The 13,299-nt window shown below is 43.3% G+C and overlaps 2 protein-coding genes across 11 annotated transcripts in view; both read left to right on the top strand.

Annotated features, from left to right (window-relative positions):
* The window catches only part of PLEKHH2 (pleckstrin homology, MyTH4 and FERM domain containing H2), a 123,999-nt gene extending 121,673 nt beyond the window's left edge, over positions 1-2,326 (top strand). For all 4 annotated transcript variants that reach the window (XM_075925428.2, XM_025179012.3, XM_025179013.3 and 1 more), the window contains one exon: positions 1,197-2,326. In XM_075925428.2, coding sequence (XP_075781543.2) covers positions 1,197-1,379 — 183 coding nt within the window. In that variant the 3' untranslated portion in view covers positions 1,380-2,326. The remainder of the gene's footprint in view (positions 1-1,196) is intronic.
* A 9,718-nt stretch (positions 2,327-12,044) lies between these two features.
* DYNC2LI1 (dynein cytoplasmic 2 light intermediate chain 1) overlaps positions 12,045-13,299 on the top strand; it is a 46,426-nt gene continuing 45,171 nt past the window's right edge. For 6 of the 7 annotated variants that reach the window (XM_075925427.2, XM_075925426.2, XM_075925425.2 and 3 more), the window contains exon 1: positions 12,045-12,193. In XM_075925427.2, the coding sequence (XP_075781542.2) occupies positions 12,180-12,193 (14 nt within the window). In that variant the 5' untranslated portion in view covers positions 12,045-12,179. Of the gene's footprint in view, positions 12,194-12,238; positions 12,767-13,299 lie in introns of those variants that run through there. The other variant, XM_089777506.1, reaches the window with a different exon arrangement.

The raw sequence follows: 13,299 nt of genomic DNA, 5'->3' as shown, positions 1-13,299 counted from the left end.
GTCTATATTGTCTGATAACTTTCTGAAAGGTTACATACTTCTCCAAAATTCTAGGTCTAAGAAAACCTAGATATTAGTCTAGACTCTTTCTCACTGGTAATACTGGTTACCAGTATGTAACTTCAGTTCAAAATTGTGTCTCTTCATAGAAATATGCACGTATGTATGTAAGTGTAAGAAACACAACAATTTTCTGTCAAATCACTCCCTTTAAAGAGGAGTTTTTTTGGCGGTTCCATAGAGAAGGCATGGTACACAACCAAGATAAACCCACAGCTACTTGAGTGGCAGCCCATCTGGACTGTTCTTTAATGCTTATGCCGGAGACATACAACACTGCATAGGAAAAACTAAGCTGCATGTAGTAAAATTATTCCATAAGAGAGACATCTATTGGTCTGTAAAATTCTCTCCTAAAGAAGTGGTGGAAACTTAACTGTTTGACTAATTTAAAAATGTGCAGGATAAAATACTCCTTGTACTTACTCTAGGGAATAATCCTGCATTATCCAGAGAGATAAGCAAGATAACTAACTCTAATAGTTATTTTCCCCATTTATAATTTTTTAATGAAATACTAGGGGGCTGCATTCCCTGCTCGCTGAGCTCACCAACCCCTCTCTCTCTCTCTCTCTCTCTCTCTCTGGGAGTAGGCAGCCCTGGCTCTTCCCCCAGCCACTATGGAAGGCCGAGGCATAGCAGCCACGGCTGCCCCTTGCCTTCACCGCTCCCCTCCTTCCCCTGGCCGCTGGACGGAGGCCTGACCAGCCCTGGCTCTCTCCTCCTGACCATGGGGGAGGGGATGGGGGTGGCCAAGGCTGTACCAGCCCCGTTCTCTTCCCCTGGCTACCAGGACAGGGGCTGGGCAAGGCCAGGCCAGCCCCAGCTTTTTTCCCCCCAGCTGCCGCCCTCTCCCAGGACAGGACTACTAGGGCAGGGGCCGGGTGGGGGCCAGGCCATCCCCGGGCTCTCTCCCCTTGAGCACCAGGGAGGGGGGAAGCAGAGTGGAGGCAGGCGGGATGCAAAGTGATGTAATATCACTCTGTTGTCTCACAGGGAAAAAAAAATGATATATAAAGAGAGATAAGAACTTGTATAATACAATGTCTGTTTCTCACTAAAAACGTAGCTATTTCTTCATAGTCAAAATACAAGTTATATTTTCCAGATACAGATTATAGTGTTTCTTGTTACAGATTCTTGAGATCACTCTACTGATTGCCAGCTATGTTAACCACTTCCATCAGCAAAAGGGGGCTGTTAATCATCTCTCTACTTCAGCACTGTTCTCACCTCAAACAGGACAGAAAACCAAAGAAATGGGGAGTCAGCTGCTTCTTTCAAACAGCAGACCAACCAAAGGTCCTACTTTGTTATGAAAGGATCAGATACCTCTGAAAATGTATACTAATGCCTTATGGTATGCTTCCTGCATTGACGGGACATCTTTGGATGTGCCATATATACAGCATATATTAGTCTGTAACACAGGCCAAGAAAGCTGGTCTGGTTTCCATTCATTTTAGTTAGAGGCCCCTGTTAAGCTTTATTGTAGATGGGATGATTATCCTGTCTGATGATGCTAACTCCAATTTTGGACATGAGTATTCAAAAATACTTCTGAAGAAGGTTCTTTTGTGGATGGGGAATTGGTCTCTTAATTTATTTCAATGTCAGGTATTTTGAAGACATTTTCTCATGAAGGACAATATTTTCACCTTTCTACTCTTACAAGTTGTATAACCTTGATTATAAAAAAGCATGTTTGTTTAAATGGGAAAACAAATACATGTACTTTCCATTCCCTCGCACTTTCTTGTCTGTAATACATGCAACCCAGGAAACAGTCAAAAGGGGACATTTTTATGAAAGCTCTATTTTGAAGTATTGGTTGCACATCATTGATTGTATACTTTATTATAAATGTCCTTCCTTATACAACAGTTTACTTGTCTAATCCACAGCAGTGGTCTGGTAGTATCTACACAATTCTTCTTTTTGAATTTCTAAAGCTAAATTTGGCATATGTTGTGGATTACGTATTTTAAAAAATTATAGTCAGAATTCTTAAAAAATCAGTTTTCTTCCATAGTTTTGTCTCATCTTTAAATAACATAGGCCAAAAATTAGTAAGTTAGAATTCAAACCACAAAAGCAATATAAAGAGCACTTACATGAATAGGTACGTGTAAACGTGGAGGCACAGATTTCATAAAATATGTGACATGTACATTGTACATACCAGTAGAATAGCATATTTTATAAATATATGCCTAATACAAGAAAGTGTTCTACTTGTTTTTGTTTTAACATTTTTCAAATTTTATCCATGCATTTCACACCTTAATATTAGTATGAGGGCCTCTTGCCCACTAGAAAAATCATTTAATAGATTAAATTCAATTATAAATCATTGATCTTGTAGCTATTTCTTAATTTCTGTGGCAACTAATACTAGCTATCAAGTACATTTGTCACTTAAAACTGTATTTTGTCCCTTGTGGTTTATTCTAGAACCTGGAGTAATGTTATAATACTGAATTTTTAACATCAGTGAATGGAATTAATAATCTCTATTTATGGTATCACTTAAAAAAAGTTTGGTATCCATCTCATGAGGCTTACCCCTTACGTGAGGCAAACGGTGTATATACCTGAAAGACTCAGGCCAGGTTACAAATAACACAGTTTGCAGGAAAGAACACATTACACAGAACACATTTAAAAACTGGAGAAAGAGATTGAAAGCTGAATTAATAGCAAGGATGCTACAGAGGACTCAATGAGGCATCTAATTCTTCTGAAAGCCTGAAATCATGCCAAATCCACTGGTCTCCATGACTTCTATACTATTTTGTTAATGATACTGAAGGTTAAAGTTCTGTTCTGGAAAGTATAAACTGAGAACAACTGAAGTCATTACACTGGCAAAGCCCTCATTTATATAAAGTTAAAGTGCAGCATCAAACCCTAGAACTCAATCCTGCAATGAAACACATGCTTAATTATATGAATGTGAATAGTCTCATTGACATCAATGAGCCACACATATCCATAAGTGTTTTTAGAATCAGTACCTTAGTAATTAATGTCAAGGAATTTCTCTCATCTTGTTAGCGGTATTATTCAAGAGAAATGTTTTATTTTGAAGAAAGATAGAACCAACTACAGAAATCCAGAGCTCTATTTTACCCACAAAACAGGGCTTCTTGTGTGCAAACCACTTCAACCTTCTGTCTCAAATCATTCTTTCTACTGCCTGCTCGCCAGTCCTTTATAACACATCAGGCACAATTACTTTATCCCATGAGTGGACACAAAGTATTATTCACTAGCATCACTGCTGGAATGCATTAAGTTTTCTGTTGTGGGTTCCTAGCATTTGCCAAGTTCTGGAAGCATATAACAATGTAGGTATCACAGTGGTATTGAATAACTTTATCTTGATTCTTGTATTAGTCTCCTTATTTTTCCAAATATTTGTCAGTCTCAGAAAGGGTCCACTTGTCTTTCCAGTTCTTCTGCCACCTCCTTATAGATGTGGCCATTGGAACATTGCTTCCAAGATACGCAAACTCATTAACCATGCCATATTTTTCACTGTTAATGACCTATGCACTATCACTGCCAACTTGTCTTCCGATGACTTTCATTTTCTTTTGGCCTATTTTTAATCCTACTTTAGTGGCCTCACATTTGCTATTGATAGTGGTCTTTCACATAGTATCATCTTCTGTGTCCAGTGAAGCAATGTCTTCAGAAAAATTGAGCTCTTGAAATTTTCCTCTACTCCATATAATTCTTGTATTTTCTCTTGCTGTTGCTTTTCATATCACATAATCTATCACAGTACAGAAGAGGAGAGATGATAAGATGCATCCTTGTTGCACTTCAGTGACAATATCAAACCTGCTGGTCTCTCCACTGTCTATCCATACGCAAAACTTTGAACCTTCATACAGAATCTTGGTATGTCTTAGTACATCTGAAGAACAGTGTTATAATATTTCTCCTCTTCTGTAATTTGAAAGAAGACTCTTAAAATCTATATCGTTTAATATTTGACTCCCCTTGCAAGCAGTATTTTACCTATTTATCATTGTACGATGGTAGCTGCTACCACAGTTTCCCTCTGTTTGCTTAGGGAGGTTCAACATTCCAGCCAAACTTCAAAAATTACTTTTTCTTTCAGGGTGTGACTGTTCTCAGGGTAGAAGACTGAAAGTCACCTTGTGAGCTCCACTTCTAACTAGAGGGAGTTTTGTCTGTGGTAACAGGATGTTAGCTACATAACACAACCAGCATCTCAACCACTCAAGTATTCTCCTCTGGGCAATGCCAGTTCTGTCTTTGCCTTATGGTCTGAAGGTTGAAGTGCCTCCCCCACAGCCTTCTTGAACCATTCACTTATGATAACCAGTCCCTGGCCCTGGCTACTCACAGAAATCCCAGATCTTTTGATCTGAATGGAACCACAGTTTACCTTAAATTGCTGCTCTGGTATAACACACAACACTTGTAATGAAACAAACAAAAGTTTATTTAAGAAAGCATAGAGATTCTGTTAGTTGATGGCTTTCCACTGACTGTTCTGGAACGGAGCAATAGTAGACAATTGAGCCTTGTATTAGTTCATCAGCTATACAGGGAAGGGTGGCTGCTCCATCCTGCATTTGCAGGCCATCACCTGCCTGCTAATTACTCCCTGGTGACTCCTTGCAACCATCAGACCATAAGGGCATAAACTTAAATAGAGTTACATTATTTCTTCAGTCTGATCTGTACACACATCATGCCATGATTAGGAACATTGATGAGTTGCAAGCTTTCAGCAGAGATCGTATCTGTTGCCCTTTACAGACAAATATACTATAAGCAATGTATTTGGTATGGTCAGTTTGTGAAGTCTGAAACGAGAGATGTTTATAAACACAAGGGACCTTTTGCAAAGTGGCCTCTATGTTAACAAGAATCCAACAAAGCAAACAAATTCAGAATGTTCACTCCCTCAGTGCAGAAGCATACTAGCTGCTCCTGTACCACTGAGTTTCTTCCACAGCTCTAACGTGGAGCTGCAAGCAGCATGAATGGCCAGTGACCTACCTACCTGGGGAGTCTAATCCCTGGCTTTGTACTCAAGACTCCACCCTTCCTCTTCTGACCACCTCCCCTTCTATCCCTCCTCCTCCTGCAGGATCCCAGAACACCCCCCTGTGACCTGCTTGGCTCTAGAACCAGAAGGCTGAGAGCTAGAGGAACAAGATCCTAGCCCCAGTGCTCCAGAGTCTCTGTACGGCATGGCTGCCATGCCCCCAACCCCAAGGCTTTAGGTGGCCTCAGTCCTGGTACTCAGGCAGCCAGCCCCAGAGCACCAGTCAGGTAGAACCACCAGCCACGTTTGACATCCTGGGCTTCCTCCTGGGAAGCATGCTGGCCTGGGAGCAGAGCCACAGCCTTCCCCTGCCTTCCATGCCTGCTGCCTGGACTCTCCAGACTTACTTGCCTAAGCATGCCTTCAGGGTACTTTTCTCCAGCCCTGTGGCTATTGTAGGCCTCTTCCCACGCTCTTCTAAATCTCCCCTTGCCTGTTTTGTCTGGAGAGACCCACCAGAAAGTTGTTCCTTTCAGGTAAAGAATACCTGCAGCACATATTGTCTCTTCCTTGTTCCCTCTGACATCCCTGGAAGTGCCAGAATGGCTTGGGTCTGGGCTGAACAGACCCTTTTGATGCTATCTCCAAAGTTTGTATTTATAATTTTGATGAATTAGAGAATAGCCAAAACAGAGGGCCACGAAACTGACATTTGATCTGTCATGGACTTTCTATGTAGCTTTAAGACAAACCAAAATTTTCGGAAGTGTGTGTTTTGGCTTTCTTGAAACAATTATTGTTCACCACTTCAGAAAATTGATCCACTCATTTAAATGCCTAAATATGGATTTAGGTGCTTAACTCTAGGCACTCAAATTTGAAATGTTTTGCTTTAACTTATGTTCCTCTTCTGCTCCATCTGTAAAGTGGGAATAATATTAATATATACCTACCTCACAGACCTATCATGAAGATTAAGCACTTGTATGGGACTTGAAAAATAGAGCGCTCTATGGAATGGTTAAGTATTATTATTTTCCTTTCCAATTTTTATTCTTTTTAATTTGGTAATCACTGAGTTTGAAATTTTTTTTAGAATGGAAGTAAAATGAATGTCTATTTTTGTTGAACCTTCTTCAGTTTTTCATGCCAAAAGCTATTTTTGTGCACTAGCATCAGTAAACAGTCCCTGCTTGTTTCTGGGGATAATGAGAGTTAATTACTGCTGGAGTTCTGCAGGCAAAGATAGCCCTGAGCTTTGAGTATAGTCTCCAGCACATAAGAATATCCATAAGGGATGAGACCAAAGGTCCATGTAACCCAGTATCCTGTCTTCCATGAGTGGCCAGTGTCAGGTGTCCCAGAGGTAATTAACAGAGAATCATGAAGTAATGCATTTCCAGACTCTGGCAAACAGAGGCTAGGGAGAGTTTCCCTATCCATCCTGGCTAATATCCATGAATCCTGTTGTAGTATTGGAGTTTACAACATCCTCTGGCAAACCACAGGTTGTGCAGAATGTAAAAAAAAATCTTTTGTTCTTTATTAATTTCATTTCATTGTGCTTCCCAGTTCAGACTTGTGTTGTAGCTCCATAGTTTGTTACAACTCCATAGTAGTTCCCCAGTTTGTGCATTGCCTGTAGATTAATATTGGCCAAATATTATATGGGTCATCTGCACAGCCAGATATACTATGTTGGGGAATAATTATGCCAGTTGTGTTGTATCATTCTTTGTTTCAACATATTACTGATGTATAGGGCAGCAACATATTTTAGTAAAACAGATAAACAGTTTGGTTTCATCTACACAAGCATGTTTAAATTGTTTTTATGCCAGATGGAGGTGAACTTTCTTCTTGGGTATGGGTACGTATACAGACGCCAAAGCCTGGAGCCATTCTCAGGAGAAGAAGGTGTTGTGATTTTATGGGAATCGTTCAGATTGAATCATTTTACATGCTCGTGTTTTATTACTCCAGGGGTAAAAACCTGGCCCACTGAAGTCAAAAGCAAAATTTCCATTGATTTCAGTGGACATGCCACATAGTTATCAGATGACAGAACAATTTCACTGGAGTAGTTTTACATAATGCAAGCATAACAATGGTGGTTTCTAATTTGTCTTCTAACCACTAATGAATACTTAATACAGTAAAACTCCAATTGTCTGGCATCCAGTGATCCAGCACTCCCGATAGTCCGGCACCAACTGGAACCCACAAGTGTTCTGGCCAGCTGGACAATTGGAGCTGCTGTGAGCCCCATGGGCACTCATGGCTGGGAAAGGGAAGGATAGAAGAGGGGAAGGGGATTATACCCCTGTGACAGGTCTGCCAGGACCTGCACTGCGACCAGCCAGAGGGTGGAGGTGGGGGGGAGGCAGGGAACGGCGCCGTTTTGCAGGAAGGCGGGGGAAGCGCCGTACCGCCGCCACAAGTTTCGGGGAGGGGAGCAGGCTCTCCACCCCCGAGACTGCAGTAGTTATCACCGAGCAGGGGGGTGAGGGGCAGCGCTGCAGGACCAACCGGGCAGCACCCCAGCTGCTCTGCTCCGCCGCTTCCCCAAGTCCGCTGCTGCTGAAACTGACGAGGCGGACTTGGGGAAGCGGCGGAGCAGAGCAGCTGGGGTGCTGCCCGGTTGGTCCCGCAGCGCCGCCCCTCACCCCCCTGCTCGGCACCCAGCAGCACCCCAGCTGCTCTGCTCCGCAGCTTCCCCAAGTCCGTCGCTCATCAGTTTCAGCAGTGGCAGGGGCGGACTTGGGGAAGCAGAGCAGAGCATCTGGGGTGCTGCCGGGTGCCGAGCAGGGGGGTGAGGAGCGGCGCTGCAGGACCAACCCGGCAGCACCCCAGCTGCTCTGCTCCACGCCGCTTCCCCATGTCCGCCGCTGCTGAAACAGATGAGTGGTGGACGTGGGGAAGCTGCAGAGCAGAGCAGCTGGACTGCTGCCGGGTTGGTCCCGCAGTGCCGCCCCTCACCACCCTGCTCGGAGATAACTACTGCAGTCTGGAGGGTGGGGAGCCTGCTCCTTTCCTGGAAACTCTCGGCGGCGGTGCGGGGCTTCCCCCACCTTCCTGCAAAATGGCGGAGAGTTCGCCCTTCACCACGCTGTTCCCCGCCCATCCCCCGGACACGGTGCGGGTCTCAGCAGACTCGTCACAGCCCCCGCCAGAGTACCTCCCGATACTCGGGCATAGCCGATAATCCGGCACCACCTAGGTCCCAAAGGTGCTGGATTATGGGAAGTCTACTGTATTGGCCAAAGAGCACCATTTAATTATAACATAATTGCAGCCCCTTCGGAAGCTTTTGGTGTCTGAGAGTAGTTTATTTAATACAAAAATAGCCATTAAAAAAACAATGGCATAACATGGCCATCTAAAAATCTCTAGTATATATTACTGAACCTGCTGGAAAAATAGTAATTGTATGTTTAATTTATCAATATGTTGTAATGTAACCTGTAGCTCTCACAGCAAATTAGTAATTGGAGCATAATTAATTTATGTATAGAGTTTTTGAATTTATTCTTAAGTATATTTAGCATTCACTTTTGTATAAGGCATTTTATATTATTTTAAATCTTTCCAAAAATGAGGAAACTACCAAAGAGATCTGTCAGAATAATATTCAAACCCAGCACAATGAAGGCAAACCAAATTTTAGAGTGACATTTCTTTTATACTGGTTTTAATATTTTTAAATGTCAAGTCACATAAGCCTTATGGGACCTAACAATATAGTGGGTATTAAACAAAAGAAAATTAAATTATTGAAGCCTTTTACTAAGCCAGCAATATCTATACATGTCATTTAAAGTTGGTAAAATTAAATGAAGAATACAGTTTTGATTTAAGCAAAACAATGTTTGTTTTACATAACCAGATCTAATCATGGTTAAGAAAGATCAATTATTTCTTGAAATGGAGTAAGTGTTATGCAATTTCTAAAAGAGTTTTTTCTTTTGTATTTTGGTTGTTGATAAAAAGTAAAATATTGTATATATCTTTTTCTAGATAATGTTGTATGAAGAATTATAGTTATAACATTTTTTCATGCTTTGTCTTTCAAATAATGTTTTATTCCTTTGGAATAAAAATAATTCTATCTAAAAAACTACTTATTTCATTCATTCGTGTTAGGATGTTATCTTGTGAACTAGGAGGTTTAAGTATCAGGAAAAAACACTTCCAAGGCATAGGTAACATTAAGCTTAAAAAGTGCTACTGATTAATGTGGGCTTGGAAGGATTAGGTTTTTTTTCCAATAAATGTCAGTAAACATTGATTTCATTGAACACACACAATAAACAAAATTGATAAAAATTGCAATTTACAGATAGGCGAAGTAAGAAAAATGCTTCTTAAAACATAAAAGTTCAATTTAAGGATATGTATTTTATATGTTTTGGCATATGATGTTGATTATTTGTTTTAATGATTATAAAGCTTTAACTCTTTTAATCCAAATATCTACTTTTATTTAATAGTCTGTTCCCTCATTGTCTGATCCCCCTCAAAAATCAAGTTTCTCTAAAGGATTTCAAATTGGACTTCCATCATACTAGTTTTCAAATTCTTGACCTAAATACTTCTAGCATCCGAATCAGAAAACCTTTCATCTCCAAGTTGTCAGTTCAAAGCCAGTTCAATTTAGGAGTGATCACAAATGCCTGTCACTGGATGACTATTTAGTGCGCCATATGACATGATTTTACTGGTCTAATTCACATAAGAAAAAAACCCATTGGTCTCACTGGTAGGAAGTTTTCATTCTCAATGTTGCCTGTGCAGAGCCAGGTTTCTGGAAATTCCAGTCTTCAGGAATATCCAGTTCAGAACCTTTTACAAGAACTAACTTCAGAAGAATAAAGGAATAAAGGCCCAAAATTGTTGAATGCTACACAATGCTATGAATGCTATGTCTCAAACAATAGTTGAAGGCAAATTATTACTATCGCCATCAATAAAACAGCTGAGTTTTATAAATTGAGTAAAACTGAGATTAGAAATTATAATATCTACTTATTCAGATAGAAGATACACCTGACACTGGACAGCAAACACTTTCTATGGGACATTTCCAATTTATATATATTACATATGTTGGTCACATTCTCCCTGAAAGTAAAGTTCTTTGTATGACTCATATGACTTTGCTATCTTCAGTGAAAACAAGACAGAAGAGGTCCAGAAAAGGGCAACTAGAATAATTAGGGATCTGGAAAAGTTTCTACTTGAGAAGAACAAGTCAAATAGCGCCTGTGACTCTTAGGCATAGCCTACACCACCAAGCAAAATCTCTATCCTATCACTCTCAATGGGATCTGCCATCCAGGCTTAGCAAGTACAGGTCAGTTGAGGGTGTCCAGTGCTTAATTTATAATGAAAGAAGTGCCGGGATTAAAGCAAATGTTTTACTTTTGTAACTGATAGGGCAAGCCCAGAGGTCCCAGGGATATGAACTACCAAGCCTACAGGTGCCAGGGCTCATTCCTGGAAAAAATTAAGCACTGAGGGAGAGCCCCTTAATCAGGACAGTTTAAGTACAGTCCTGCTGCTGTTTACTCACACAATAAAGTTAACATTTTATGACTCCTTCATTCACTACTAAAATTATTTATGACCCAATACCAGCCAAAATTGTTCATGTGGGCAGCGGAGCTCTGCCTGCTGGAGACCTAGGTGGAATAGGTGAGTTCATGTAAATCCTGGCTCATCACTAGCTATCAAAGAAGAAGTTTCAGGGGCTAGCCAAGTTAGTCTGTACAGGATAAACTTAAACAGCAACTGGTCTGGTAGCACTTTATAGACTAACAAAACATACAGATGGTATCAAAGAAGAGTTCATTCAGATCCTTCTTACTAATCATAATTTGAAATGATAAATTTGGTCAACATTCCTGCAATGAATGCACCAACATTGTCAGAAAAAACACCACTTGTGTGAGTAAGCTAGGCTCAGTTCATACGTTCAAACATACAGGTTGAACCTCTCTAATCTGGCACTCTCTGGTCTGGCAACATTCATGGTCGGGCATGATTTTAGTTAGCCAGATGTCCACTAATTGTGGTGTGGCCAAGTTTCCTTCATCTCCTCTACTCCCCTAAAGTTTGTTTACAGCCAACAATCCTAGCTTTCAGAGTGTTCTTTGCTATTATTAGCTCTAATTTACCCCCTACATATTTTCTAAGAACCCAGTAAGCAGTGGAAGTATTAGTAATGCTGCTGCTATATAATATCGACCTTCCATGGTCCAGCAAATTCTCTGGTTTGGCACCAGTCAGGTGCCTAGGGTGCCAGGCTGGAGAGTTTCAACCTATATTATACTTTTTTTCAACCTGTATTATACTATAGAGGTATGGTATCAGACACTATGTCTACACTGTCCGTTTTGTGGGCAGTGGGTATGCAAATGAGGCACAGATTAGCATATTATGGTGCTTCATTTGCATACTTTATGCAAGTCATTTTTGAGCAAAGGGTTTTTGCAGAAAAAAAAGTAGTGGATGTTTTCTTTTTGTGCAAAAACCCCTTTTACCGCTAAATGGGTAAACCCCTTTTTCCGCCAAATCCTTATGCCCCAAAAAAGAAGGTTTACCCATTTGGTGGGAAAAGGGGTTTTTGTGCAAAAAGAAAACGCCCACCGTACTTTTTTTCCCCTGTAAAGACGGTGTGCATAAATTATGCAAATGAGATGCCGGGATATGCAAATCTATGCCTCATTTGCATACGCACTGCCAGCAAAACCGGCACTGTAGACTAGTCTATAGATGTTTTCAACATGGGCATTAATATTTCAATTTCAAATGAAGTTTCCTACCAATGAGTAAACTGGCAACTCCGCATGTACCTAGTTGTCCTTTCTGTGTGCGCGTGGGGGGGGAGGGGTTACACCGCCACTGCGGGGGGTTGTAGGGAAATCTCTGCTCAGCGGAACCCCATCTAACGAAGAGGAGCGGGGAGGGGCCGCCACACAGGGAACTACAACTCCCATGATGCTTCTGCGCCCTGTGGCGTCAGCAACCGCTTGATTCCCATGGTGACCGGGAGCTAGGCCCGAAGTCAGAGCGCGCCCAGCCCACGATGCCCAAAGCCAGGTAACTAGGTGGCGGGGGCCTCCCGCTCGGGGGGTCGCCTCAAGGGGCTCGGCGCGCCCGTCCATCCCCCCCCGCCCGCGCACAGGCCGCGCTGTGCCTGCGGGCAGCCCCAGGGGCTCGCTCCGCTCGGGGGCTGGTTGCAGGGAGAGCCGCCCCCTCGGCAGTTCCGGCCCCAGAGGCTGGTGCTTTGGAGAGCCACGAGCGACAGGGCGGAGGTGCGGCCGCTGGAGGGGCGAGGGGCTGTGAGCTCTTGCCCGGAGCAGCCTCTGTCCACAGGGAGCCGTGGCCCGCCGCAGGCAGGGGCTGCTGAGCTGGAGCGGTCCCCAGCCTAGGATTCCTCTTCAGTCGGTTAACTGCCCAAACGCTAGTAAACCCCAGTCAACCAGGATTTAACACCTCTCATCCCCAGTGTGCGCCACAGGCAAGCTGCTTTAGGCCAGGTTCCAGTAGCCACTCAGACATCTTTTGAAAATGTAGGCCTCAGAGAGGTCACTGTCGTCATTGCCTTTTGCTGCCAGCTTCCATACAAAGGATCCATGCGATAGGGCCGGGACCCCACTCTTCATACTTGTGGTAGGAGTTGCTAAAATACCTTCCAAGATTTTAAGAAAAACGCAACTTTCCGCATTAGATACAGAGCGATAACGACAGCTGCTTTTGAAAGAGCCCTTAGTTCTTTAGTATAGGGTTAGGTCTGCCCAGGCTAGCTTCTGGAGTTAGCTTGAACCCAGCTAGTACAGGTAGTACTAATAGTGAGAACTGTGCAGCATAGGCTTCACAGTGGGCTAATGCAGTGGTCCCCAACATTTTGAGGTTGTCGGGCGCCAGGGGGTGTGGCCATTCGGGTGCCAGGGGGCGGGGACACTTGCGTGCCCGGGGGCGGCCCCCCCATAGGCCAGGGCCCCCCGATAGCCACGCGCCTGGGGCCAGGACCCCCATAGCCACGCGCCCGGGGCCAGGACCCCCCCCCGCAAGCGCTGCGCGCCCGGGGCTGGCGTTTCCCCCTCCCCCCTGCAAGCGCCGCGCGCCCGGGGCCGGGGCCGGCGCTTCCCCCTCCCCCCTGCAAGCGCCGCGCGCCCGGGGCCGGAGCCGGCGCTTCCCTCTCC

The sequence above is a fragment of the Pelodiscus sinensis genome, chromosome 3 (genome assembly GCF_052426305.1).
Source record: "Pelodiscus sinensis isolate ZL-2025 chromosome 3, ASM5242630v1, whole genome shotgun sequence".
NCBI classification, from domain to species: domain Eukaryota; kingdom Metazoa; phylum Chordata; order Testudines; family Trionychidae; genus Pelodiscus; species Pelodiscus sinensis.
This window is presented reverse-complemented; position numbering and strand designations above follow the sequence as displayed.